The sequence below is a fragment of the Anopheles nili genome, chromosome X, assembly GCF_943737925.1.
Source record: "Anopheles nili chromosome X, idAnoNiliSN_F5_01, whole genome shotgun sequence".
In the NCBI taxonomy this organism is placed as follows: domain Eukaryota; kingdom Metazoa; phylum Arthropoda; class Insecta; order Diptera; family Culicidae; genus Anopheles; species Anopheles nili.
Genome location: NC_071293.1, coordinates 2,996,320 through 3,021,062, shown reverse-complemented (window position 1 = coordinate 3,021,062; position 24,743 = coordinate 2,996,320). Strand labels below are relative to the sequence as shown.

Genomic DNA, 24,743 nt, shown 5'->3' with positions numbered 1-24,743 from the left:
CAGGGGGAAAAGAATTCCTTGCGTGCGTTCGATGGTTCGGTTAAGGGGGGAGATGGGGAGGGGGAGAGAGTGAGGGTGGGTACGACGGCAAAGGGGGCAGGGGGAAGAAGGGGTGGAAAGCCGAAGGAAATAATGGGCTGTGAGATTGAGTGTGTTTTATGTGTGTCAGAGCGAAATGGGGGAAATAGAGCGAGCAAGAGAAACGCTCCGTAGGAAACTAGAGGAACGGAGAAAGGAAAAGGGGGTTGAGGGGTGTTGCGGGGGGGGAGAGGGAATAAATAGTAAACATTAAGTGGAGAGCAATAGAAGCGGAGAAACAAAATTGGTTACAGTCCAAAAACGGCCAACGAGAATTGAACAATCAAATCGAAGTAGAAGAAAGTGCAGAGCAATAGACGTAGAGTAGAGGAGGGAGGAGAAGGGGGGGGGGAACAAGGAAGTGGGTAGGGTGGAAGAGAAAAGAGTAAATAAAACCGGTCGAGAGATGGATGTTGGATGGATTGAAGCCAGAGGAACAGCATCACGAATGTGCCTCAGGAGCAGGACAGAACGCCTAGAGCGGCACGCGCGTGGGTGGTGTGGGAAAGGGGAATGAAAGAGGTGGTGAAAGGGAGGGAGGGGGGGGAAGCAGGTTGGGGTTGTGCGAGGATTTGCAGTGAGCGAGGTGGAGGAGAAGGCCTGAAAGTGCTGCTTTGCCGTGCCCTTTTTGTTAGCCTTCTTCTTTTCACTCTATCTCTCTGGTTTCTCTTTCTCGCTCTCTCTCTCTCTATCTCTCCACCATCCACCACCCACCATACTCTTCGCCTTTCCCTCTACCACCTCTCACCCTGTGTCGATATGCATAATAATCTCACTGTTCCCAAAACCGTTGTTTACAGCAAGTGTGTAAAATCCTTTCGCACGTGTTTTTTTCCCCCACCCAGTGTGGCCAAGAACGATAAGGAAGGCGGTGTGAAGAAGGGGGCAAGGAAACCCCAAACCAACGTGCAAACGTGTGCGTGCGTGCGTGTGTGTATGTGTTCTTGAAAAAGAAAAAAAAACATCTCCAAAAACCCCAACCCAACAGAAGCACCAACAAAAAACAAACCCAATAGGAGAGAGCTCAAAACTGCTCCATCCTTCATCCTGTACTGCATATCCTTCCCTCACCGTAGCCCACTCGCCGGAAGAGGGCGAGGAGAGGAGTGGAAGGCAACCACCACCCCGCGCGGGTGTGTTCCATTGTTGGGTGGGTGTGTATGTGCCGCGTGTGTCAGTGCCGGTCTAGGGCTAGCTGGAATTGTGTCGTCCTGCCGGACCTAGCTCGCATGTGAGTGTGTTCTCGAGCCCTTAAACTCAACCACACCGCCCCGGTGTGCGTGTGTGTGCGTGTGTGTGTGTGCCCGCCAAAAAGGGGGCCGCCAATCCAACAACAGGCACAACAAAAACAACAACTGACAACAGGAGTTGCGGAAAAGCGCCATGGAAACCAGCTACAACACCGCACCGATCGGTGCTGGTGGCAGCGAGTTCGACATCAACATGTTCGACCAGTACGTGTACAAGGTTAGTACAATGCCTCCGTTTGTGGGCGTATGTGTGGGCGCTAGGACGACGAGGGAGTGCACCCTCGAGTGCCCGATTCAAAGCAAACAATCTATGCTGGTTCGCTTTTCCTCTCACTGATAAGGGTTGAACATTTTCCGGCTGATTTTCTATCGCAATAAAAGGAGGTATCAACCCTGGTACCAGGTAACAGCTGAGCCAACAACGCACGATGAACTGTGCAAGCCTCAGGGGGATCTCTCTTTGTTACTTCTTTTTGCGCATGTTCTAAGTCTGGCACATTTTTGGGTGTAATTGCTTCAATTTAACTTCTGTATAATAAACCTGCTCAAGTTGTTGGAGCTGTGGATAACGTATAACGTAGACCAGGTTCGTGCTCTGATGATGGAGCTAATTTTTTGGGAATTTGATTATTCCTAACTTTAGATTACATTTTGGAGAAGCGGCGCGTTGTTTGTGTTTTATTGGGATGTTGCGAAACGACTGACACTGACGAAAAGTTTACATCAAACGACAGCGACCTGAAGAGGGATTAGATCTTTTTCGTACCCTGGGCATATCTTTGAAAAATGCTTCTTCCTGGCGCTCCCAATGCAGCTCCAATCGATTCATAGAAGTCTCTGAAATCCTCATGAATTGAATTCTTACAGCACCTCATCAAACGACTTCGTTGATCGGTCACTTCTTTTAGATAACTTCCGGTACGCTTTTGGACGTTCCCAATAGTTCCTGATGCATCAGAAAACCCACTGATGCCGTTTGTGAAACTCAACAAAATTGCGTCGCATAAAGGTTCTTTGAGGATGCGAGTTGTGTGCAGCAGGAAGCGAAAGGATGACTTCCTCGACACACACACACACACGGTTGGGCCGTTTGTTGGGTTCCTCAAAACTTCACCCAAAGTGTGCTCAGTTTCAGCATCCATTTCGATACGTGCCGCATGCAAAACTCGGCTCTTGCGCAGGAACGGCCTCCACGCAAACGCGCTTCCGGTACTCCGAAAATGGGGGAAAGTGTTTGAGTTGACTAAAGTTGATTAAGTTTCCAGCGTCTTTTGCGAACGCACAAATTGGGGCGTGGGTTGGTGCCTTTGCCGTTGGAGGCGCACTTTTGGGCGGCCAGCTGGAAGATGGGAATAGGTGGCACAGCTTGTTGGAGAAGCCCTGAGCGAGGCCACCAAGCGCACCAACGTCATCACCAATTGGGGCTTCATGCCTAGCAGACGATGACTTGCCGTGCCAACTTCCAACACGGTGTGTCCTTACGCAAGTGCAATACGCGTGTCCTTACTGCATTCCGGCGTAGTCCGGGCGCCTTTTCTGGAAATGAGCCAGTAAGAGCTTCGAGTGGTTTGTTTGTCATCCCTCAGAATGTCTCAGAAATGCTTGACAAAAGCGTATCCGGACCGGAGTTCAGGCTCTTTTTGAAGGACATGGACACGTTGTTGTCCGGAGAATTCCTGATCATCTCGACGGTGTTGTTGGAAACCTGGTTCCGATAAGTTTGGCGGTTGGTCCTCGAGCTTAGAGGAAATTATCCTCCCAGAGCAAGAATAGGATTTCGGAACAAAACTAAAGGAGAACAGGAAAACGATTAGGCGGTACTATATTGCTAAAGTAGCTCGATATTCGTGGACGTCGTTGACCTTGTAGAACCAGGCGCCCATAAGCCATTCCCTCAATTCCTGTTAATGTCTCAGGGATGGTAGATGTGAACGCTTGTTCCATAACCTGCTTTCGTTCTACAATCCCCTCTAGCCGTGAGATGGCGCGATTATTGCCAGCTAATGGCCGGAATCTTTCGTAGGGCCTATTTTTGGATATCTGGATATCAAGGAAGTAATTAAGTTAACTCGCAGGAACAGTCGGTCCAAATATAGTCTCCCACCTAAGACGAGACAACCGAAATCGGTCCCGCTCCTGCAGCCTCGAAGAAGATGAAGCATATTTAATTACTACCTCCAATGGTCTGACGTCTTTCTCCGAATCGCTCTCGTATGAAGGTGCTTGCGGAGTCTCGCTCATGTCGCTTGTCTCATCGCATATATACGGCACTGATTGATCAACTACTGCAATCCCCTCCCCCACTACTTCCTCACAACCCTTTCACAACCATCGATCAACAGACGGAGGCAATTGAACGGAATGTAAATGCTCCCGCGAGCGCCTGTTGCATTTCGCATTATCCTTCTCATTCTCCTTCCCTCAGGGCCGGATGTCCTTCACGCTTAAAGGTATGCAAACTGCGAAACATGCATGTGCACACGCACGCACACGCACAGCGGTACATACCTAAGGCGGCAGTTACAGCGCAGTCCCGATTTTTTATTTTATTTCGTTCACCTTGGCATGCTTCTTGAGAGCCTTTCGAAGTGCGTCGTTTTTTTTTATTGTTTTCCATTTATTTTAGAGCCTCTTTAGTTTGTTTCTCGATTTCGGTTTCCTCCCGGTGCGTTTTGCTACCTCTTTCGTGTTTCTCCCTTTTGTTTTCCAACCCTTCCCCCCCTCCCTCCCTCCTCACCCTTCCTTGCCCTTCCCCTGCGGCCCCTTTAGGGCGTTTCTTTTTTCATTCGATGATTTGTTTTTGTTGTTGTTGTTTATTTCGCTCTAAATCGAGACTGCGACTGTTTTTTTCTTCTTCTTCTTCTTCTTTCTTTTCCCTGTTGCGCTTTTATGCTTCGCCTCGCGGACAGCTTTGCCTTCCTCGCTTACCCATTCCTTCCTTTCCCGCCACCCGCTCCACCCACGGTCCACCTTTGCGAAGGCAATTCCAATATGTGTAGAGGTTTAAATGTTTCCCCCCTCGCCTCGCCACTCACCCTCGCTTGTCCACATCTCTAGCTCGTTCTCTTATGCCCCTGTCAGCCCCACACCCCCCGCTTGGCCGGTCCAGGGATGAATGTATGCTGTGTGTTTTTATGTTTTTCCTCATCTCGTTGTTTTATTTTATTCCTCTTTTTTTCTCCTCTTTTGAGTGCTTTTTTTCCTTGTTCATTAATGTTTCTTGGCATGCCTTTCGCGTTGCTTCACGTGTGTGTGTCTGTGCTTTTCTGTGTTTTTTTTCTGTTTTCTTTTCATTGCCGAGATGTTGCGGTCCTCGAGACTACCGTCAACGGCACAAAGAAAGAGAGATGAAGAGAAGCAAGAGCGAGAGGGAGAGAGAGAGAGAGAGAGAATGAGATGGAGCGAATGAGAATGAAAGCAATGTAGGAAGCGAACGAACCGAACGGTGGATTGATGCGAACTGTTGATGGACGAGTGAGGGGTAGGGTAGGGAGGCAGGGAAGGGAAGAAAATGTTGTTAAACAGGTTATGTATATGTGTGTCGAGAAATGAGGAGAATGGGAAAATGGGCAAACGAGAGAGCCCCGCATGTTGCCCGGAGGGGGAGAAGGAGAGTAATAAAAAAAATGGAAAAGGAAGGAGGAAAAAAGAAAACGAGAAGAAACCCGCACGCACACAACACAGGGTGGAAAGGAGACAAGGATAGCGAAGGGAGGACAATGATGCTGAGAAACGAAAACGAAAGATGGATGGCAAACAGAAAAAGAGAAAGAGAGGAAAAGAGAAAGGGCAAGGGAAAGAGAGAAAGAGATAGGGAGAGTGGAAGCGATGACTAGATAAAGATGGCATTTTACAATCTACGTCTGTTTGGAATTGCATCTGTTCCCCCATCCCCCCCTCCCTCTTCCCCTTCGACCCAGCATGCACCCTCTTCCCTCGTCCGCACACCCATCCCTTTTTTGAGCCCTTCTCTCCACCCCTTTCCTGCCACCCTGCAACCCTCTCGCTGCTGCAATGCTTCCTCGTTCCTGTTCTGTTTGATTACCCCGCGCGTTCCGAGCCTTTGGTTGCGATTTTTTCTTCTTTTTTTTCGCAAAGAGCCCTTTTACAACACCACCCTCTAAACCACCCTCCCCTGCATCACCACCCCGCTTCCTTGCCTTCCTCTCAGGAAGGCACCACTCATCCGGCACTTGGTCGTTATTATTATCGGCCTCGTTTTTACGGGCCCGCGGTTTCTTCGCGCGCGCGCGCGCGCGCCCGAGCTCCCTCGGCCCTTTTTGCCACCCTTTCCCCCCCCCCCCCTCACTCGTCTTCCCCATTCGAGTGGTTTTTGTTTGTTGCTAAGCGGACTGGCGCGCGCGCGCGCGCTCGAACGCCATTCGTCCTTTCTAGGCTGGCTTACCCCCACCGCGGCTGTGAGGCCATTGTTTGGCCGAGTTGCGCACCTCACCCTCCCTTACATGATCCCTTTTTTCAACCCACCCTCCCTCTCCCTTCCTTAAGGATCGTAAGGGTGGTGGCGGGTGGTGGCGGGTGGTGGATGCGTGCATGTCTCACACATCAACCCTTATTCCCTACTACTGCTTTTTCTCTGCGTTACTCCGCGTGCGTGTGCGCGTGTGTGTGTGTGTGTGGGAATGTTTTCTCTTCCTCTCTCTCTCTCTCTCTCTCTCTCTCTCTCGCTCTCCACCACCTCCCGCACCATCCCACAACATCGAAAAGCCCCCTGTTTGCACTTACCCTCGGTGCCGTTTCGCGCGTTCCGGATTTCATTTCGTTCGCCTCATTCGGCGCACATTCGTATTTTTATGCTTCTGCTGCTGTTGCTCTCTTTTGCTGCCTCCCCTTCTCCCCCCCCCCCCCCCCTTCCCTGCATATTGCAACCGATTTGGCCTACACCACACAGCCTTAGCACACCGGCTACATACATAATGTAACGTTTTTAAAAACAAATACGACAGAGCACGCTTGTGGATGCAGCTGGTACACGGTGGTGAAACGTGGTAGGGAAGGAGAGAGAGAGGAACGGGTGGGAGGGATGGGGGGGGGGAGGAGGCAAGTTACAACCCTCTCTAACCCCCTAACCCCCCACCCATCAAGGAAGAGGTTTCCTGCTTCCCATCGCCCCCTCTCCCTCCTCTTTCACTGTTTCTCTCCTGGTTTGCAATCCCTCGATTTCCAGCGAAAAAGAAAAGTGGAATGAATTGTATCAGAATGCTTTGGTGGGAAATGCAATGCAAAGATAAACCGGGTGTCTATAGTGCAAGGGAAGAGGGGCGGTTAGTAGGGGAAGGTAGGAAAGAAAACCAGAGTTTCGAAATAGAAACTCAATTAAAGAAATGTAGTGAGGACAAGGCAACAAGGCGGCGCACGCGGTGAAAGAGCCGCACGGAAAGAAAGGAGAGTGAAAGAGAGAAACCGAGAGGAAGAGAAACCGAGATGTGAGATGCTGCTTGCAGCGTCAATCAGCGTGTAGGAGGGGGGGCAGGTGGAAAATGCGAACGACACGAGGTTGTTAAATATGGAGAGGAAAAAGGAAAACATGCAACCGAACATCAGATAACGATTCCGGTTGGCAATTCGGGGGATCGAATGCATGGATGCCGTGGGGAGGGGTAGGCGGAAGAGAAGAGAAGGGCTGAGCAGTGGTGGTACGGGGGGAGGAGTGGGGAGGAGTGGGGAGGGAGGGGGGGAATCGAGGAATAGAGATGGGATAGAAATTGAAACAGGAATTAATTATGTTACTTCATGATAGATATATATGTATATAAATATATATTCCTCATCAATCCCCGCCAGCTCCTCACTCCCGCCCTTTCCCTTCGTTTCCTCCCTCCACCCTCCTAGCTGTCTACCACCATCCCCTCCCCCCTCTCTCTCCCCCCCTTTCCACGGATTTAGTGTTCCGCGAGGCACTTTCGTGAAGGGGAAACATTGAAATATTGAAATACTTGTACTTCGATACCTTAGCCTTCTTAACTCCCTTTCGGGGGGTGACTATAAGCAAGGAGGGGTTGCCCTTAAGGATGTTGATGGTAGAAGAAAGAAGAAGAAGAAACAACACCGGAGTCTTTAGGGCGCAGCTTTTGTGAAGGATGCGTTTACGCGCCGTATTACGCTGCAACCCGCCCGAACAGGGGTTCGTCAGATCTTGCAGAGATCTGCGCGGGGTTGGTTGTTGCGAAGTGATGGTGACACACGAGCACGGTGCTGGGGGACGCGAGGAGCGCGATGTCGCGCGCTAGAAATGATCTCAAAAGGAGCTGAAGGTCAATGTGATTAGCATGAGCAAAAGTTTATGAGCTTCAATTGAGCATGAAGAACAGACGGTGGGTGAGGAATGAGGGGAGAGGGGTGGGGGGGGGGGGTGGATGGGAAGGGGATCCAGTTATTATGCCTCAGTGGTCGTAGCCTCCTACCCTTTACCCACTCCTCCCATGACCTAAACCTCGCTGGACTGACGCAACAACCGTTTCAACTTGCTTGCTTTTCTTGACGTGAAGAAGGAACAATTTATAGTCGCCCCTCGACGAACCCCAAATGGCCTGTCTTCTGTCTCTTTCACTCTCTTAGCGGCTAGGGAAGGAGGGGGGGGGGAGAGAGGAGGCTGGTTTGGAGCCACGAGAAAGGGTGGAGCAGCAGCATGAATAAAACAAATAAAACAAAAAAAAAGCAGAGAATAATACAAAACCACACACTACACAATAATAAATGCCCTCCTCTTGCTCAGTTGCTTACAAACAATTGCCGCTACCTATCGACCCTTTTTTCTCCCTCCCACCCGCCCCCCCCCCCCCCTCACCTTCTCGACAGCCCTTAACAACCCTTGAATCCCCTCCACGTACTCCACCACAACTACACCTACCTTCACAGTGGACACGCACATTCGATGACACATTTCGATGTGTCCTCGTTAAAGGGTTTTGTTTTCACATTCCTTCCCCCGCGTATGTGCGTGTGCTTTTTGTTTTATGTTTTCTTCTGCAATCCCCACCCCCCCCCCCCCCTGATCTCCTCCATGTTTCTCCCCGCGCGGTCGCCATCACCCATGTATGATAGCGTTTTATTTTCAAATTCACCTCCATTATTAAAGAGGTTAATATGGCCGTTGCTGTGCATGTGTATTTTCACCGTTTTTCCATCCCGCTCTCCACCACGGCGCTTGGGGTAGCGAGGTAGCGAGGTAGCGAGGGTAGTGCGTGCAATTGTGGTGTGCGTCGATTTGTTGTGTTTGTTACTCGATTTCCTCCCACCGGTTCCGGTTCCGCTTCCGCGGTGTGGAAGCTAATTCGTTGCTTCGCCTGGTTCCGTTTCTCTCCGTTGTGTGTTGCGCCCCCCTTTTTTTTGGGGGGCAAGATATTGGTATCACATCCAACATCCCTGATTGACGAAGCGAAAGGAGGGGATGGTGCGGAATTTACCATATCGTACCTTCCGTCACGTTGCATTGGGTCCACGCGCTGGAAGAAAGCTCCACACACCGGCGTTTATGTCCGTTTTATTTGCTTTCTATCGTCACTTTCCACAGCGCTAATGACAGCGCACAGTGTAAGTGCTTGAAGGTAGCATGTCGAAGTTAATATCGGTTCGAATCCCCGCTCGATCGCGCTTCTTTCTCTCTCTCTCTCTCTCTCTCACTCTCAATCTTTCCTCTCGTCGGAAACGACGGTGTGCAGTATGTGTTTCTTGTGATTTCATAAACAGCGCCTTTTTTTTCCTCTTTCACTGTTCTCTGTGTTAGCGCACCGCACATTAGCTAACATGACAGATGTCAATCATTAATCACAAACAGCAATGGAAAGGAGAGGGAGGGAGAGGGGTGGTGGAATAAAAACTACACCCCACCCTCCCAGCTCAAAAAGTGTGGAAGAGAATTTATTACATACCAAGGAACATTTCTGTTGCTACAAAAAATATTAATGCCTTTCTCTCCCCTGCTCGCGCGTGTCTATTTGACACATTAGCCTCAATTGTGAGCCTGGCAGGGTAGTATAGAAGCGCGCTGCTCGGCAAGAAGCAGTCACGTCATGCAGAAGCGAACTGCAGCTCATAAATTGAACTGTTTACAACATCCTATCGCTAACGCATGTTCTGGTTTCATTCTCAATAAAGAACACAAGCTCTATTCGCTTCGTTGCGCCTTTATTATGCTTTGCATTTTCTGATTGTGTTTTTGATCGCTTTCCTCCACCGAACGGTGCGGAACATGGGCTGGTAACGAAAGCCGAAGAAGGCGAACATGCGCGCTTCCGCGTACAACGAAGTACGTCGTTAGGGCGACACGGGACCTCCTAGAGATTGTGCTGAGGAAACCCGTGGAAATCGCGCGTTCCCCTCGTGACGAACGCGCGAAACCGTTTTTCCTCCGAAATGGGGTGAACTTTTCTAAAGTAAGCACATTCCGGCCAAAAAGCCGACAGCAGGGAGGAGTCGCGACTGTCAGCAGCTTCCCATTCACCGCCGACCCTTCGAGAATGCCGTGCCAGTTGCGAAGGGAAACGAACACAACGTATTCGCATTTTCACTGTACGATAGATTTCCGCGGGGTTTTTATTGCCGCTTCCGCATCCCGAGAGGGTCCAACGGCGAGAGAGGGTGGGAGTTACTTTGGCATCGAATCTCGAAATGGATCTTCGTGACATAATGCAAATCATTACACTAATGCCCGAAGTTGTACCATAAATCAAAGAACGAAATAACACAATCTACTGACGGGGTTTGTACACCCGCCTCGTGTGGAAGTCCCGGGATGTCTCCGGGTGTGCCTTCTTCCCATCTGAAAAGCGAAATCTTAACAAGCGATACATAAGCACTTGTTCCAATTTGGAGTTTGGAAAGCAGTCCGTTTGGTGGAGGGTGTTCGCAAGGGATCTCACCGTCAGAGTGTGCTATCGGTACCAGGGGTTTAATGTACTTTTTCTTTCAAGAAACCAAACAAAGTCAAGTGCGTCTGCCGAACGCCAAGTCCGGTGAAACGGTGACAACTGGAGCGCAAGAGAAAAGTGCAGGATCAAGATATATTGCTGCACCCTCTGTGTTTCGATCGCTTCTAGAAGGCGAATTGCGTGTCGCGAAACGCGCGTGGATTGTTTTTAGAAGTGACAGCGCGCAAACAAACGCAAACAGATGGAGAACGTCGATGTGTGCATAGTGTGGTTGTTTGCCGGGTGCTAGTTTGCTGCTCAGAGATGAAAATAAATGCCCTCCCTGTGACGAGACTTTCCTTCGAGCGAAGGTTTATTTAGTGCTCACATGTGAATGCATCACCTCCGGGTAGAATATTGCAAGGCAAGATGAGCATGCTCTCCCCATACCCGTGTGTACATCTTCACCGGTGTTACACAACAGCGCGTCAGAGATCTTCGGGGGATTTTTTTTGTTTGAGCTCCCTAAACAGACCAAGTTGTTGGGAGAAGCTCACGTCCAGAATTTGATCTTCCTGGATATTTCCTGATGCTGATGTGTTGTTGTTATGTGAATGCATTACCTCCCAGTAGAGCATTAGAAGCCAAGATGAGCATGCTCTCCACCGGTGTTACACAAGAGCGCTCCGAAGATTTAGGAGGTTTGATGTTTGACCTCCATAAACAGTCCAAGCTGTTGGGTAGAGCTCACGTCCAGAAATCAGGGTCTTCCCGGATATTTCCTGATGGTGGTGTGTTGTTGTATGATCAGTCACATAATTAGGACCCCAAACTGTTGCATCTCACCTCCGGGTAGCAGCTGTAAGCAGCAACGGGAAATTACATCTGCAACGCCGCACTGTTACGCGTCCTCGCAGCCCTCCTACTAACGAGTGCATAATTCTTGCGCTACAAAAGGGCGCGCCCTGCGAGTGGTTGTGTTCGTTTAGCAGCTTTTTTTTCTTCTCTACTTTTCTCGGGCGTTGCGTACACGCGCCTTCTCATTCTATTGCGCCACGGGCAGGTGATTGTGGGTAGCGCACCACACCACCTAACGACGTAACCGGGCGTGCGAGATAGTTTCGTTACGTTTGCCTGTGGTTTGAGCTTTTGTTGAATTGTTTTCTGTGTGTTCTCTTTTTTTTTGTGTGTTTCTTTTTGCTTTCTTACGTCTTTTTTTGTTGTTGCCTTGTGTGCCCGATTGTGTTGCATCTGGCTCGACGTAGTGGGATGTGGAGGGCTCGGTTTTGCACGCAACAACGTGTTCCTACTTCCGGGCCCCCCCACCAACACCCGTGTGCGTAGGAAGTTACGCCAATATGCGCGGAAGAGAACAACGATCGCAACCGTCTTATCATCGATCGCGTATGCAAGTGCTGGAATGTGCGTGCATCCCTGTTGAATACTTCTGGTTGTCGTTTCAACGTGCTCCAATGCCAGCTGGAGGACGAATTCAAATGATCTTGGTTGCTGAGGTAACAGCTAACAGGCGTAGTATAGTGTTTAAAATAAAGTCCTACAATGACCTTACTTATGTGACGAGAACTCAAAGCATGATCGCTCTTATGAACTACTCTAGAGTTGTGAAAGATAAATCAAGTCTATTTTTGGTTTGTCGAGCTCTAAATACGATGGGTTTTAGGATAAGTTTTCGTATCATTAAATTCACTCAGAATGGATCAGTGCTCTTGAATATATGACTGAAAACTAAAACTGGAAAACTATAGTGTGGAAGTACTGGCAAAAATAGTCCAATGAGTCATTTCAACGGTGTAGCATATGGAAATAGGGATCTTCAAAAGGCTAAACGAAAATATACCATGCATACCTTGTTTGTCTACTTCACGGAGGGTCTACGCTTCGATTTCATTTGAGGTTCCAAAACATTCTTCCGCGGTATGCAGCCAGATGTGATTGATCTCAACGTACCTTCAAACAACGACTAGACGGAGAAGATCAACAACGTTTAGCCTAGCATTACTAGGTAATCTCGCCATCATCCCTTGTACATAAACACTGACAGGGTTGTTTTGTGCGCGCTTCTACCTCGCTCTTTTATGTCAACTTTATGCAGTTGTAGGCAGAGGCTGGTTCGACGATCGAGCAAGTACCTGTGAGGTTGCGCCTTTGATCGTAAACCTTCAGACATTCTTCGCCATTGCTTCCGGTGATTTTGCTTCCGTGTTTCAGCACTCAACACCTCAGTTCTAGCTGTTAAAAACTTACGGAAGCATATCCCACGGCAGGGCATTCTCGGACGAGGCTAAGAGTTATGGTGTATGAAGTACTACCATATTTACGTTCAACGCTACCAGCCGGGCTTCTTCTGAAGCTGGTCGAGTTCGATGTTCGGTCAATTCGATGAGGTTAAAGACGTCGAGAGATGATTTGCTTGCTGGTGAAACGTCCATTCATCGTTTTACTACCGAGACCAAGTACATTTTATGGACCACAATTTTCTTGTGTGCAATAAAACAGAAAAAAACTGGTACCCAAGCTGTGGCGTACAAATATTTCCTGTTTGAAGCAATTCGCTGCGATTAAGTACATCGCAATAAATATGTGCTACATTATTTACGACTCTTAAATAATGTCCCGCTTTATGGCTTAAGGAGTCATGCTTCCCCGTCCTCAACTTTAATTTACGATTGAAAACCCCTCCCTTTTCATCTTCTCCAACGCATGTTGTCTCCATTTTCTCCTATTCTGTATGAATACTTGTCACTCGAATTTGCACTGGGTAAACCCGTATGATCTGGTCCGAATTGACAGTTTGTTCTATGGGATAATGATATTCCGACCTCAAGAGGTGACGACTTGCGCTCCCCTGTTTGAAGGCGACCTACATTCAACTCGCCTTCTTCGGACTTTACTCGACAGCTTCCAGTGCGGGGCCCTACGGTGCAGTTGTTGGGCCACAAGCTTTTTTTTTATTTCTTCCTGCTTCTTTTCCGTCACACCACGGATAGTGAGGTTACCTAATGCGTAGCACCGATGTTGTAGGTTGTACTCGAACGCAGAGCACATGCACCTTGAAGGTAGCGTGGAGCTGAGGAGGAAGAGAGTCGTGGTTTTGTGGACGTAGTGACGCAACTTTCACTTATCGCTGCCACCAAAAATATCCTATGCTCTACGAGCGAACGAGGCTGAAGTGACGGTACTTCACCACAGGGAACAAAGTACCGGTTTTCTTAGTCATTTGGTGGCTTTTCCACAACGTAACTAGACACATAGAATCGAGAATCAAAGCTAGGACAGATATTGCACGCAGTTACGAGGAACTTATCACAAAGTTTCGCTTACACCTCACGGCTTGTCAAGTTGTCCAACCAACTGTCAAGCTACAGACGTCCGTAATTTCAATTTGGCGCTGCAAAGCTGTAAAGAGTTGGCGGTAACGGGGCATTCTTCGTAACTTTCTTTTCAGCAAATTTCCTGCGACAAACAAAACTGTCTAGTGAGCTCGAATGTATGCTTCCCGTTTCCTGGTGAAAAATGCAATTTCCAATTTTCCATTGCACTATAAAATGCCACAAAAAAAAGAGAGAAAGAAAAAGAGCTAGAGAGAAAGATAATAATTTCATAATGTTTACCCTAGATTGCTTGCAACTGAATATCAAATTAGAGCAGTTGCAAAACAAAGCTATAAAGCAGGGGCTCTCTCTTTTGTGTGCGTTCTGCTGCTGCTATCCGGAACGCTGGCAGTATTCGTAACAACCGGGCCACAGTGAATGGGTACAAGTATAATCCTGCTGCGCAATCGGGCCAACTAGTGCAGTGAACTATCGCACTAGACAAACGGAGATCGCTTCGACCACAACCGATCGCGCTTCCTGCTTGGGTTAGTGTTTGATAACGTCTTCCGTTCCGCGAACGCAAACACAGCGTACAAGATGCCCACCGACGATAAGGGCACCAACGCTGGCGAGGAGGCCCAGGATTGACGGCAAGAACGCAATTTCGTTCTGGCTTGTCGTGTAAATTTGGGCTTTTCCTTCCCTTGCCTACTGCTTGTCTTTGCATATTAAATCAATATTTGAATGCGTAAGCAATGGGCGTACTTTATTGAACCACGCTGTCGAATTTCGGTAAGCCCTTTCAGCACGCACTCGGCGCGATATGAATACTCATGGCCCAAGCTTTCTTCGGGGCCTCATTTGAATCAACAGTCTTTGTTGGCAAGAATCAGCCACATTCGATACGGTCACTTTGGAGGTAATGCATTCCAGCAGCGGAATCAAAATCGATGTAGTATAATTTTGTACACAAACATCTTTCCAACTGTCATTGCCTTTGATCAGGCACAGAAAGCGAATAAACGAACAACCCTGTGGTGCGTTAGTGATAAAAATCGATAGCCACTGGCTGGCTATGCATATGTTATTCGATGTTCACACACATATTTAATCTTACGTCATAACCGCCTGTGTCTACATTTGAATTTTCAATTCCAATCGCAAAACGATAAAACCGTACCATTAAGATGAAACTACAATTTAGATAGCAGCGTCATCAAAACCGCATGCAATCGGAAGGTTATCGGCGGCTGGGAAGCAGAATGTGCATGTTAATGCCGCCAACACAACGTCCGCGCACACCATATGTATAAACACAGCTCTCAAGGCGCATTGACGGTGTTTTGCTGGCGCGCTGTCATTCCAAACGAAGCTGTTTGCACGAAAATTGCGTCACATTCTTTCTCGTCAGCCAGCAAACGTCATCCGGAGCTCCTTTCTAATCCGCAGCTGCAGGATCCGAAATGCAGGGAAAAGAGCCCTTTTTTTCCTTCCGATGGTTCCGTTTTTATTGGTGGCGCTGACGAGGTTGCATTTCTCGATCTTCGTTATGGATTAGCATGTTTCGTTGCTTTTTTTTTCTTTAATTTTTCCCCAATTCGCGCCCACTCGCTTGCTCGCTATCGCTATCTCTCGCGCTCGTCTCTCGATCGATCGTAGCGCCCGGTTGGTTGCGAAAGTGGGCATTAAAAATTTAAATAACAACAATCTAATCTTCGCTCTCATGGCCTCGTGATATCTTATCAACCAATGCCGGCGATAAAGGCCACGGTAAGGCGCGAGAAAGAGAGAAACCTAGCGGATGGCTCCGAGGGGGAAAGAGCTGGCGAGAGCGAGCGAGGGAAACAATATTAGTCGAAATGTAAGAGGAATATAAAAAAAATACTCTCCTAAACTCGAACCAACATAACATAGATTTCGTGCGTTTGGGAAATTCTTCTACACTCGTTACACATTGCTGTTGGTGCTCGATTTCCTGGAAATCGTGAAGCATCGGGAAATGTTTCATGTTTTTTTTGTTGCCTCCACCGTACGCCGTTTTGTTCGTATATGTATGCAGCTCTCTCGGGATCCCCAACTGGCTCTATCCCCAACTCTCCCCTTGAGCCCTTTTAACCCGCCTGTTTCCCCCAATCATATCACCGAGCTCTAGTCTCCGATAAATCGGACAAGAAAGAAGACTTCTCTTCTCCGGGAGGATGGATTTTCTGTATGTGTGTTTCTGTTCTTTTTCACGTCTTTTTTTTTATTTTCTCCCGCTCAATCCCCTCCGTTCTGCCCAGCGTCCCGTTTCGATTTCCACCGTTTGTGCCGCACTCAAGAAGAGGTTTCCCCGTCGAAGATGAAGATGCGATGATGGGAGAGAGAAAAAGAAAGAAAGACATGCCCAGACATCCAAGTGGAAGGGTTTTGATGGTGCAATGGGGTGAGCGGGGGGATGGAGGGGGGAGAGGAGAAGTGAGGGAACACTCTGCACCATTCACCAACCCGCTTTTCCACCCCACTTTTCCCTCTCATCTCCTGGACTGACCTCATCCTTGCTTTTTTATCCCTTTACAGCAGTTCGCTCGTCTGTTCCGCCGGTCGTCCGGTCGTTTCGATTTTGTTGTAGATTGTATCTATTGTTTTTGTGTGTTCCCTTCTTTGTCGTTCTGTTAGCGCTCCCTGACACACGCACATGCACACACACACACACACACACACACACTGTGCAGAGTCGACTTCAGTCGAAATCGACTTCAAACATGAGCAGCAAAATCCGCTCTGGTAATGTTTCATTATTGTTTTCGATTGTGTTGTGTGTGTGTGTGGGGGGGGGGATGATTTTTTGTCCTTTTTCGTGAGCCGACTCCTTCGCCCTTCCCATGCCCTCTCCCCGGCGCCGCACCGTGCCCTCCGTCGCAGCTTGTTTGTCGCTTGTTTCGCAAGGATAATAGCCGTGCGAAGAAAAATCGATCCAGGCGCGAGCCATGGAAATGGAAAACCAGCGCGCATCGCCTTCCATTTTCTTCTGTTCATGGTGCTTGTTTTTTTTCTATGTTGATATCGTTCACGTTTCCCTGCACACACACAGACACACACACACACACACACACACACAAATGAAGGACGAGAAAAAAAACGCAACAAGCAAAAACACAATTCCGAGAATCCCGTCACGATGAAGGACCAGGGGGGGGGGTGGGGATGGGGAAGAAAGGGAAGGAGCACGGCCGGGGGAACGACGAGGAGAAACACCAGCTCTCAATCGTCTGATTACGTATATAAAATGTATACACCACAGCTCGTTATCTCGCTGGCAGAAGGGCGACTCTGTGTGCTGTGTTTTATTTCGTTTTGCGTTTTGTTATTTATTTTTTATTTATTTGCTTTATCTACGAGGCGAACAAGCACTTTCTAAATAATTTTCTTACTAACCCCGAACCACCTCCCCCGGTCCACTCCTGCCACCCGCAGGAGGGTGAGAAGGGGGGGGAGGGGGGGAGGGACACGTTTCCTATCCATCTTATCGTCTCCGCTATCTACTTGTCGTTCCTTGTGCCGCCCTTCGCCCATCCTGCGCCTCAATACCGATCCGAAATCGCCCTCCCCTTCGTCCACTTTCCACCTCCAAACCACCCCCCCCCCCCCATCCCTCCAAGATCTTAAGCACGGTGCACTTAGCGAGAGTGTGCTTACACATCATTGCCGTGCTATTTACATTCGCCTTTTTCTCGGTGCTCTGGTGCGCAGAAATCCATCCGCGATAAGAGGGCAGCTGTGTGCAATATTAACAGTCACGACACGGCACTCTCTGTGTGTGTGGGTGTGTGCGTGTGTCTGTGGGGGACGACGGGAAGAAGAAGTGGAGCCCTTTTGGTTTTCTTTTGCTTTTTGCGACCCCAATTGTGTGTGTGTCCTGGGTATTGCAAAAGTAGTTTTGTTTGAGGACTCAAACGCGTTGGCAATGTGTGTGTGTGTGTTTATGCCGTATGTGTGACACGAAGGATGCCCGAAAGTTTGTCCTTGGAAGGGAAAAAAAAAACGCGCCACCTCCTTCACCATCCCAGAGATGGTTTGATTTTTTTTTTGAACGATTGCAATTTCCACCAAACAATTTTGATCGTTGTTGCATCAGTTCTCCTCTCCTATATATATATATGTGTGTGTGGGTGTCCCCCCCCCCTGTGTGTCTGTGCAATACGGAATACAAACCGTACACGTACACGTACACACACACACACACATACAGCGAAGGCTTTTGGTACACTAGTTTTCTTTCTTCTTATCCGCATACGTATCGGTTCCTCGAAACATGATTGACCTCAATCGCGAGGGCCCCCGTCGTGCTACTTTGGTTGAAGGCGGTTGCTTGGCGGAGGGGGAAGGGAGCAGGGAGGAAGGGGAATTTATTGGGGGATTGGGGGTGGGGGGGGGGGTGGGGAAGGAAACGGAAAATGATATTCTCACCGCACCGAGTTTTCCAACTCTGTATCGGTTTCCTCGCGCCCGCGTCACTCGCCTGCTCACTACGTCAGGCTTCAATTGCCTTACTTCACCTTCTATGTATGTGTGTTTGAGTTTTTTTGCACCCCCCCGCCGCCTTCCCCCCTCCACTCGCGTGCCCCGTTTTTCCCACTCCCTTGCATCGTCTATTGCGCGAGAACCGGTGGTTGGGTGATGGAATTGCATTTATGCATGCTGCACATGCAGCATATTTCTGTGCTTTGTTTCCGAGCAGAAAAACCCACCGACAGCCCCACATGAGGAGCACACGTGCACAAACATGCACACACACACACGCGGGTGCAAGTGTGGGCATATGCGGAAACCTTGCTGGGAGTGGGAGTGCAAATGGGTGTTTTGGACTTTGGAGCGCGCGGGATTTTGTATGCCAGCCTGTTGCAACCTAATGACGTGACACAATGGGCCACTATTGTTTCTCTTCTATCCCTCTCTCTCTCTGTGTGGCTGGGAGCATATGTGCAGCACCCGTTCGTTCGTTTTCCTTCGCGCACTCTGCCATCCAAGGTTGGCTGGTGGTGCATAAATATTTATTTGTGTTTCCATCCGAACGGGTTCCGAGAAGTTACCGTGGTGAAGGGGGTTTTGTAGGGTGTTTTAGGGGAGGGAGGGAGGTGGGTTGGTTGAGGTGATGGGGGAGGGGGGGGGCAGTTGAAATAAAGATACAATCATAATATGTACTTGCCTGGCAATCATAAGAATGATTTCACGTACAACAGCAAGCGAGGAAAAGAGAACACCGGTAAAAGGCCGCCTTGGTGAGAGTGAGCCAGAAAATACTACGAGTGTGCTCATTTTGTACTCGCCCCCTCCTCCCACTCCTCCCATCCCACCACCCAACAACTCCTTCCTTGAGCCGGCTCACTTCATTAACCGATCCGTGCGGTAGTTGTGTAAGGGGGTGATAATTAGCTGCTCCTTAGTGAGCTGAAAAGAGCTGCTAAATGGTGTTGCGTTTTTCCGAGGACAATGGCATCGCGGAAATATTCGCGCCCTCCCACCAACTCTCGACGATCGAACTGACGGAACTCAATCTGTCATCGGGTTCCCCCTGACTGACAAAAAGGGGAGGTCAAATTCGTGCTTAAAGAGCTTGTTTGAGGTTGACAGTCAGGTTCGTAGCGAATGGTACCTGGAAATACGGCTGCAGGGTTCCGTGGAAACGTTTCGCTAGCCATGGCCCGTTTATTGCGCCGTAATCCACACGCGGCCGAACACCGATTTGTTGGTAATGATACCTTCACGACGGTATATTGCAACTTACCCGAGAACCGTTTGCCTCGCCCAGGACACGGGAGTTGGGAAGGTTTTAAAATCGATTCCGGCACTACATATTTGATGGTGGTGTTTGCTCGTCCGTTCGTCCTCAAGCCACTAGCTAGCTCCAATCAGTTTGCGACCTAAAAAAAGAGGCCACACGAATGATTCGATTTAAAAAATGTAAATGAAACTACCAGCAGTTACATGTTATGTTTGGCTTTCTTTCCTCTTTCGCTTCGCATCACGATAGCTGACTTAATCGTGGTTTTAATCGAACGATTCTTGCGAAACGACCCCAGCGATGGGCGTTTTTCTTTCGGTCGTTTGTTTGTTTGCTGGAAATGACGTTACATGGCAACTAAGAGGACGTTACATTAATGCGGCTGGTGCTCTGTGTGGGCCTGCGATCGTCTAGCGTCCTCGTGTCCTTATTCCTGTCCCTTGCGAGCGGGAAAACTGTGCTCCGTTGATCGCGTTGATAAAATTGTCATCCGCATGCGGCGTTATCTTCTGCTTAGCTCGGCAGGAACGCAGGCTTGGGGAGCTTTTTTTACGTCCATTAATTCTACTGCAGACTCTTGGCATTTTGCGTACGTTGCGATTCTTCGGACAACTCCCTGAAGTTGGCATAAAGATGGAGGAGAGCTCACTCACCAACATTTGCCGGAGGTTTTCCTGCAGCAGAACGCTTGTGGAAATGTGCATCGATATCGGATTACTTTTTCGAACAACTCAAAATGATCTTGCTTTTATATCGTTGTTTCGGAAAAAAAAATGGGAGCTTCAGATGCGGCCCCTTCTTGTCTCATCGCGCTCGCCCACTCGGTAAATCTTGGAACCATTTGCACAAGTGCGCCCCAGTTGGGTTGTCGAGTAATGTTTCTGGTCTGGTTCTGGTCTTAGCTATCAGCTTTGTTCTTCAAACTCATCGCTTTTCCCCGATGGGGAGGAAGGTTGCGAGCGACTAGCAAGAAGAAATGGTTCTGCTCAGTATTCCCTCGAATACGTCGTTTGCTGTGACCTACTTTGCGTTGTGGATTGCGATTGTGTGTTCCTCCTTTTGCCACTCTACTCACTCTCAATTCCTCTGAACTCCTTAAACCGGTCGCATGAACGGGTTTAGCTTGACAAACGTTACACTCCACTCTGGTTAGCGCAGCGGAATTATCAGATATTATTGTTTAATCCGATTACGGAGAAAACATTAGCAGGATAGAGAGAGGAAGGGTTCGCGAGTGCGGAAAGGGTATCAGCAGTACATGCTTGATGCGGTTCTTCCCGACCAACGTGTATCCCGGGAAGCATTGCCCTTAATGTGCCCGTAAAGTGCGAACAGAAGTAACATTTCGTGTTACTTTCAACATAGTGCCGTGCCATCTGCTTTTATGTCTAGTGGAGTTGATTTCTTTCTGCTTCCATGCGTGGATGGTATAACCACGTCCTCGGGAGCATTAAAACACCTTTGAATCTGGTCATTTACGGGGAAGGTTTTGCGGGTTTGAACTTCATCAGCCGTACGCCTAGTATATGGAGGATCTCTTCAAATGTCTCGAAAATCGCTTCTTTGGAATATCCGGGCTGGTGTTACGAAATCGGACATAAAATTTGAGAGTTCACCGCGTACACCGTGTCTGGACATTGGCGTTGTTCTGTCAGACTGACAGATCATCATTTTGATAGCCAAACCAGACACGAAACTCCAACGTCGGAAACTGTGCGAACCACTTACTCATGGGTTTTTTTACGAGTTCTGCGAATGCTCACATTGAACCACGTATCGAATCGATTCCCAGGGCTCGTTACGTTCATCATGCAAGCTTGCACATTGCATCTCATCCAGTGTGTGACGAAGATGTGGAACAAGACTCGCGTAGAAAATATGCATAGACAGCTGGCTAGATGCAAGCAGAGTAGCCCACCCTCAATCAGACATTGAACGGAATAAAATAGCGCATTTAAATAAAATTTCCGATTGGATTAAGTTTCGCACAGTTTATCGCTCGTACTAGAAAGGCTCGGTGTGGTTAGCAGGCGAGCAAAGCACAGACGCGAGCAGGTTTAACAACGTCCGGACGTATCTGGAGCTATCATAACGGCGGTGCATCAGCTTCCGGGGTTTTCCACCTCAGTTTTACGGACATCCCGGTACCAGCCTCTCTCCCCCCGGTTCCGGACCGCAGACCGGCAAAACACTTTGCACTGAGTGCAAAAATGCATCTCCGGTGGCGGTCGTAAAATGAATGGGGCGGAGAATAATAACAAAACTCCGATGCGCGCCTTGATGCAGAAGTAATGTGCAGCAAAGGGGTTGGCTAACAGGGGGCGTCAGCAACATCTCGTTGAGTGGGGTGTCGGTGGGAGAAGGGAATATTTATTTGCGTAGTTGGGTACGAATTTTTACTGCTTCTCCATGCATCCGAGCGAGACGTCTAAAGCTTCCCGAAGGCGTCGGTTACGCGCCTTGTCAAGTCGATTGAGCTCGTAAAAAAACTTCCACTGCTTGCATTTATTGTCCTGTCCATAAAACGGGGGAAACAACGCGGGTAAGGGGGGCGAGAAAAACAAAATGCACCCTGTCTGTAACCGACTTTCTTGATGACTGGGCGTGCCTGTTGGCCGAAGCACCGAGGTGTGTTTCTCCGGGTGACGTCTCCGTCATCGCGGCTAATGTCATCGCTATGGCCTCGCATATCCCGCCGTCCGGTAGCGTGGTGCCATTCGATTTGATGGCTTTATTCAATTAAAAATTAACGCCAGATTAAAATTCAATTGCCCTACCTCCCGGACCAGAAGCGAGTGGCGGCACATTTGCATAAGCTCGAACCGTGGGATGATTTACGGCGCCACTCACAACACTACCGCAAGGCAAACAAATAAATAACCGGCTTTATCAGCGGGCTCAGGGTGCAGCTCCTTCTGTGCTACAGCTGCAGGTGTGCGTACGAAGGAGTTGCGGCTTTTTGAGGATATAGACGTGAGAAAATGGACCAGAAACAGGGACAAGGGATTTGTTATGACGTGGACGTCACTTCAGAGCAGAACACCTGACGCTAACTTTCAATTTCCTTTGGGATCTTTCACTCATTCGCAGACATTTCATACGCCCTCGTTCGGGGACGATGAGTTCGATATCCAGTCGATGAACAATCACCTGCAGCAACCGCAACAGCAGCAGCAACCGCAGCAGCAGCAACAGCAGCAGCATCATCAACATCAGCAGCAGTATCAGATGCACAGCAGCTCTCAGCAACAGTCGGGCCATATGGTAGGAATGCTGCAGGATCAGCAGCAACAGCAACAGCAGCAGTCGAGTTACGGCCAGTGGCATCAGGATTTGAACCATCACAGGTACTACCCGACGAGTAGTTTGTCGAGAATATATCGATAGGTTTTTGGACGCTTTTGTGACACGGAATATAACACGCGCGATAATAAGCTAGTAGAAAGCCTTTTAATTCCCAGAACATTCAGGCCTTGCTCAGGAGACAGATTCTGAGATAGACTTTGACGTTTTGGATAACTTGACAGGTGACTTGTCTTGTGATATCTCTCAAGAGCTTGTTGATAGAACACCTGTTATTAGACCTGTTTGCTGCAGGTGCTTTCTGGTGCGTTTTTTGGATCGCATTAATTGACACGCACATCTGTCAGGTGGTTGTAACGCCCCCTTCAAAACCTGACATCTCACGTCTAATAATAACTGCCCACCGAACAACATCGAAGCCCCTGCAACTGGTGGTTATTTTTTTGGACCCGCAACCGGTTGTTTGTAGTTTTCAGAAGCTCAGCGGCAGATTTATTGCCTCCCCTACACGGGTTCGGTGGCACAGCGTCGAAAAAAAAAGCGCCCTTTTCTCCACTATCGTGGGTGGGATTTTCCTCTCTCTCGCACACACACACACACACCGATGAACTCGACCCGATGTGTCACCGATTACGCAACAGGCGTAACCTTGCCCCATCGTAAGGACATCGCGGTTAGGGTCCCCTCCCCTTCCACTGCTTCCCTGGTTCCCGCCTCCCTCGTCTCAGGTGTCAGACCGACGGAGGGTTTGCCCACGTGGAACCCTTCCGTAAGGGTGCGTTGAAAGGGAAAGGAAGGGAAGCGGGGAGTGCGGAAGGGGGGGAGGGGAACACCCTGCGAGGGGGATCCCGTAGCGTGCGCGCCTTTTTTACTATTTTGTTTTGCTCCGCGCATTTGACCGCGGGGTGGCGCGCGAACGCGAGCAGCCCTCCGAGACGAGACAAACCCGCCCCAACCACCATCACACCATAAACACTTCCCCCGGGGGTGGACCCCCCGCTACGCCACACGCCCTCCTGTTCGACCGGCGTCTAGCCGGGCGGTTAGGTGGTGGCAAAAAAGGGAGGCGCAACAACAACGACGAAAAAAAAAGGGTGCCGGCGTGTGAATGAAATTCCGAAAAACAAAGCAAAAAAAAAAAGGAAGGAAGGAAAAAAGGCCCCAAACCCCAGGAGTGAGTGAGAGAGACCGTCAGTGTGTGTGAGAGAGAGAGAGAGAGAGAGAGAGAAGAGAAGAGAAGGTGCGAGTACGCGCGCGAGACAGCCCAGCTGATCGCAACCGATGCCCTGCGGTTTTTCGTGCCCTTGCTCCTCTCCACCACCACCACCCGTGCGCACCCTTTGCGCTCCGACCCTTTCTTCCGGAGGCGTGAACACGTGCGTGTGCGTGTGTGTGTGTGCGCACACGCGAGAACACGCGCGCGCCACGAGTTTTTTGCGCTCTTTTTTTTTCGCGCCAGCATTTTCTCGTTGAAGCCTCCGATCCCTTTTTGCGTGTGTGTGTGCTGTGCCCTGTTTTTTTTATTCATCCTTTCGCGTTCGCGATTTTCGTTACTCACGCGCCTTCGTGTGCCTCCTCTCTGCTCTTTTCCATCCTCCCTTTTCAGCCCGTACACGCTACAGTCGCCCAACCAACCGACGTACCACCAGCTGAACGCTAGTCCGAACAACAACCCCACGCTGCACGTGATGCAGCCCCCCCAGCAGTCCCCCTCGATGGTGCCCCCCACCCAGCAGCAGCAACAGCTGTCGCCCCAGCAGCAGCAGCAGCAGCAACACCAGCAACAACTCGTCGCCGGAAACGCGCACAGCTTCATAGGACGTTCGCCACCCCAGAACGGTGTCGGGCAGGGTACGGAGAATGGCACCACCAGCGACGACAGCGACGACACGATTCCGGTAGGTGGCGTGGGTGGCGTGGGTGGCGGGATGGCGGGCTGAAACCTGTGGCTTTGGGCGAGAAAAGGGCTCGATAAATAATTGCCCTTCGCGAGGGCGCGCTCAACGACGACGACAACGACGACGACCTTCCCTCGGGGGATGAAAACACCCTCTCTGGGCGGGTGGGGGTGGGGTAGAGTGTGGGAGGTCGTCCATCCCCTTGCCTGACTGCCCTTTCGTGTGCATCACACCCGAGGGCGGAAAGG

The 24,743-nt window shown here is 49.5% G+C and overlaps 1 protein-coding gene across 1 annotated transcript in view; it reads left to right on the top strand.

Moving 5' to 3' along the window:
• Window positions 1-1,461: 1,461 nt before the first annotated feature.
• LOC128728439 (TOX high mobility group box family member 3-like) overlaps window positions 1,462-24,743 on the top strand; it is a 39,580-nt gene continuing 16,298 nt past the window's right edge. The window contains exons 1-3 of the mRNA XM_053822065.1: window positions 1,462-1,545; window positions 22,385-22,641; window positions 24,204-24,504. Of these exons, the coding sequence (XP_053678040.1) occupies window positions 1,462-1,545; window positions 22,385-22,641; window positions 24,204-24,504 (642 nt within the window). The remainder of the gene's footprint in view (window positions 1,546-22,384; window positions 22,642-24,203; window positions 24,505-24,743) is intronic.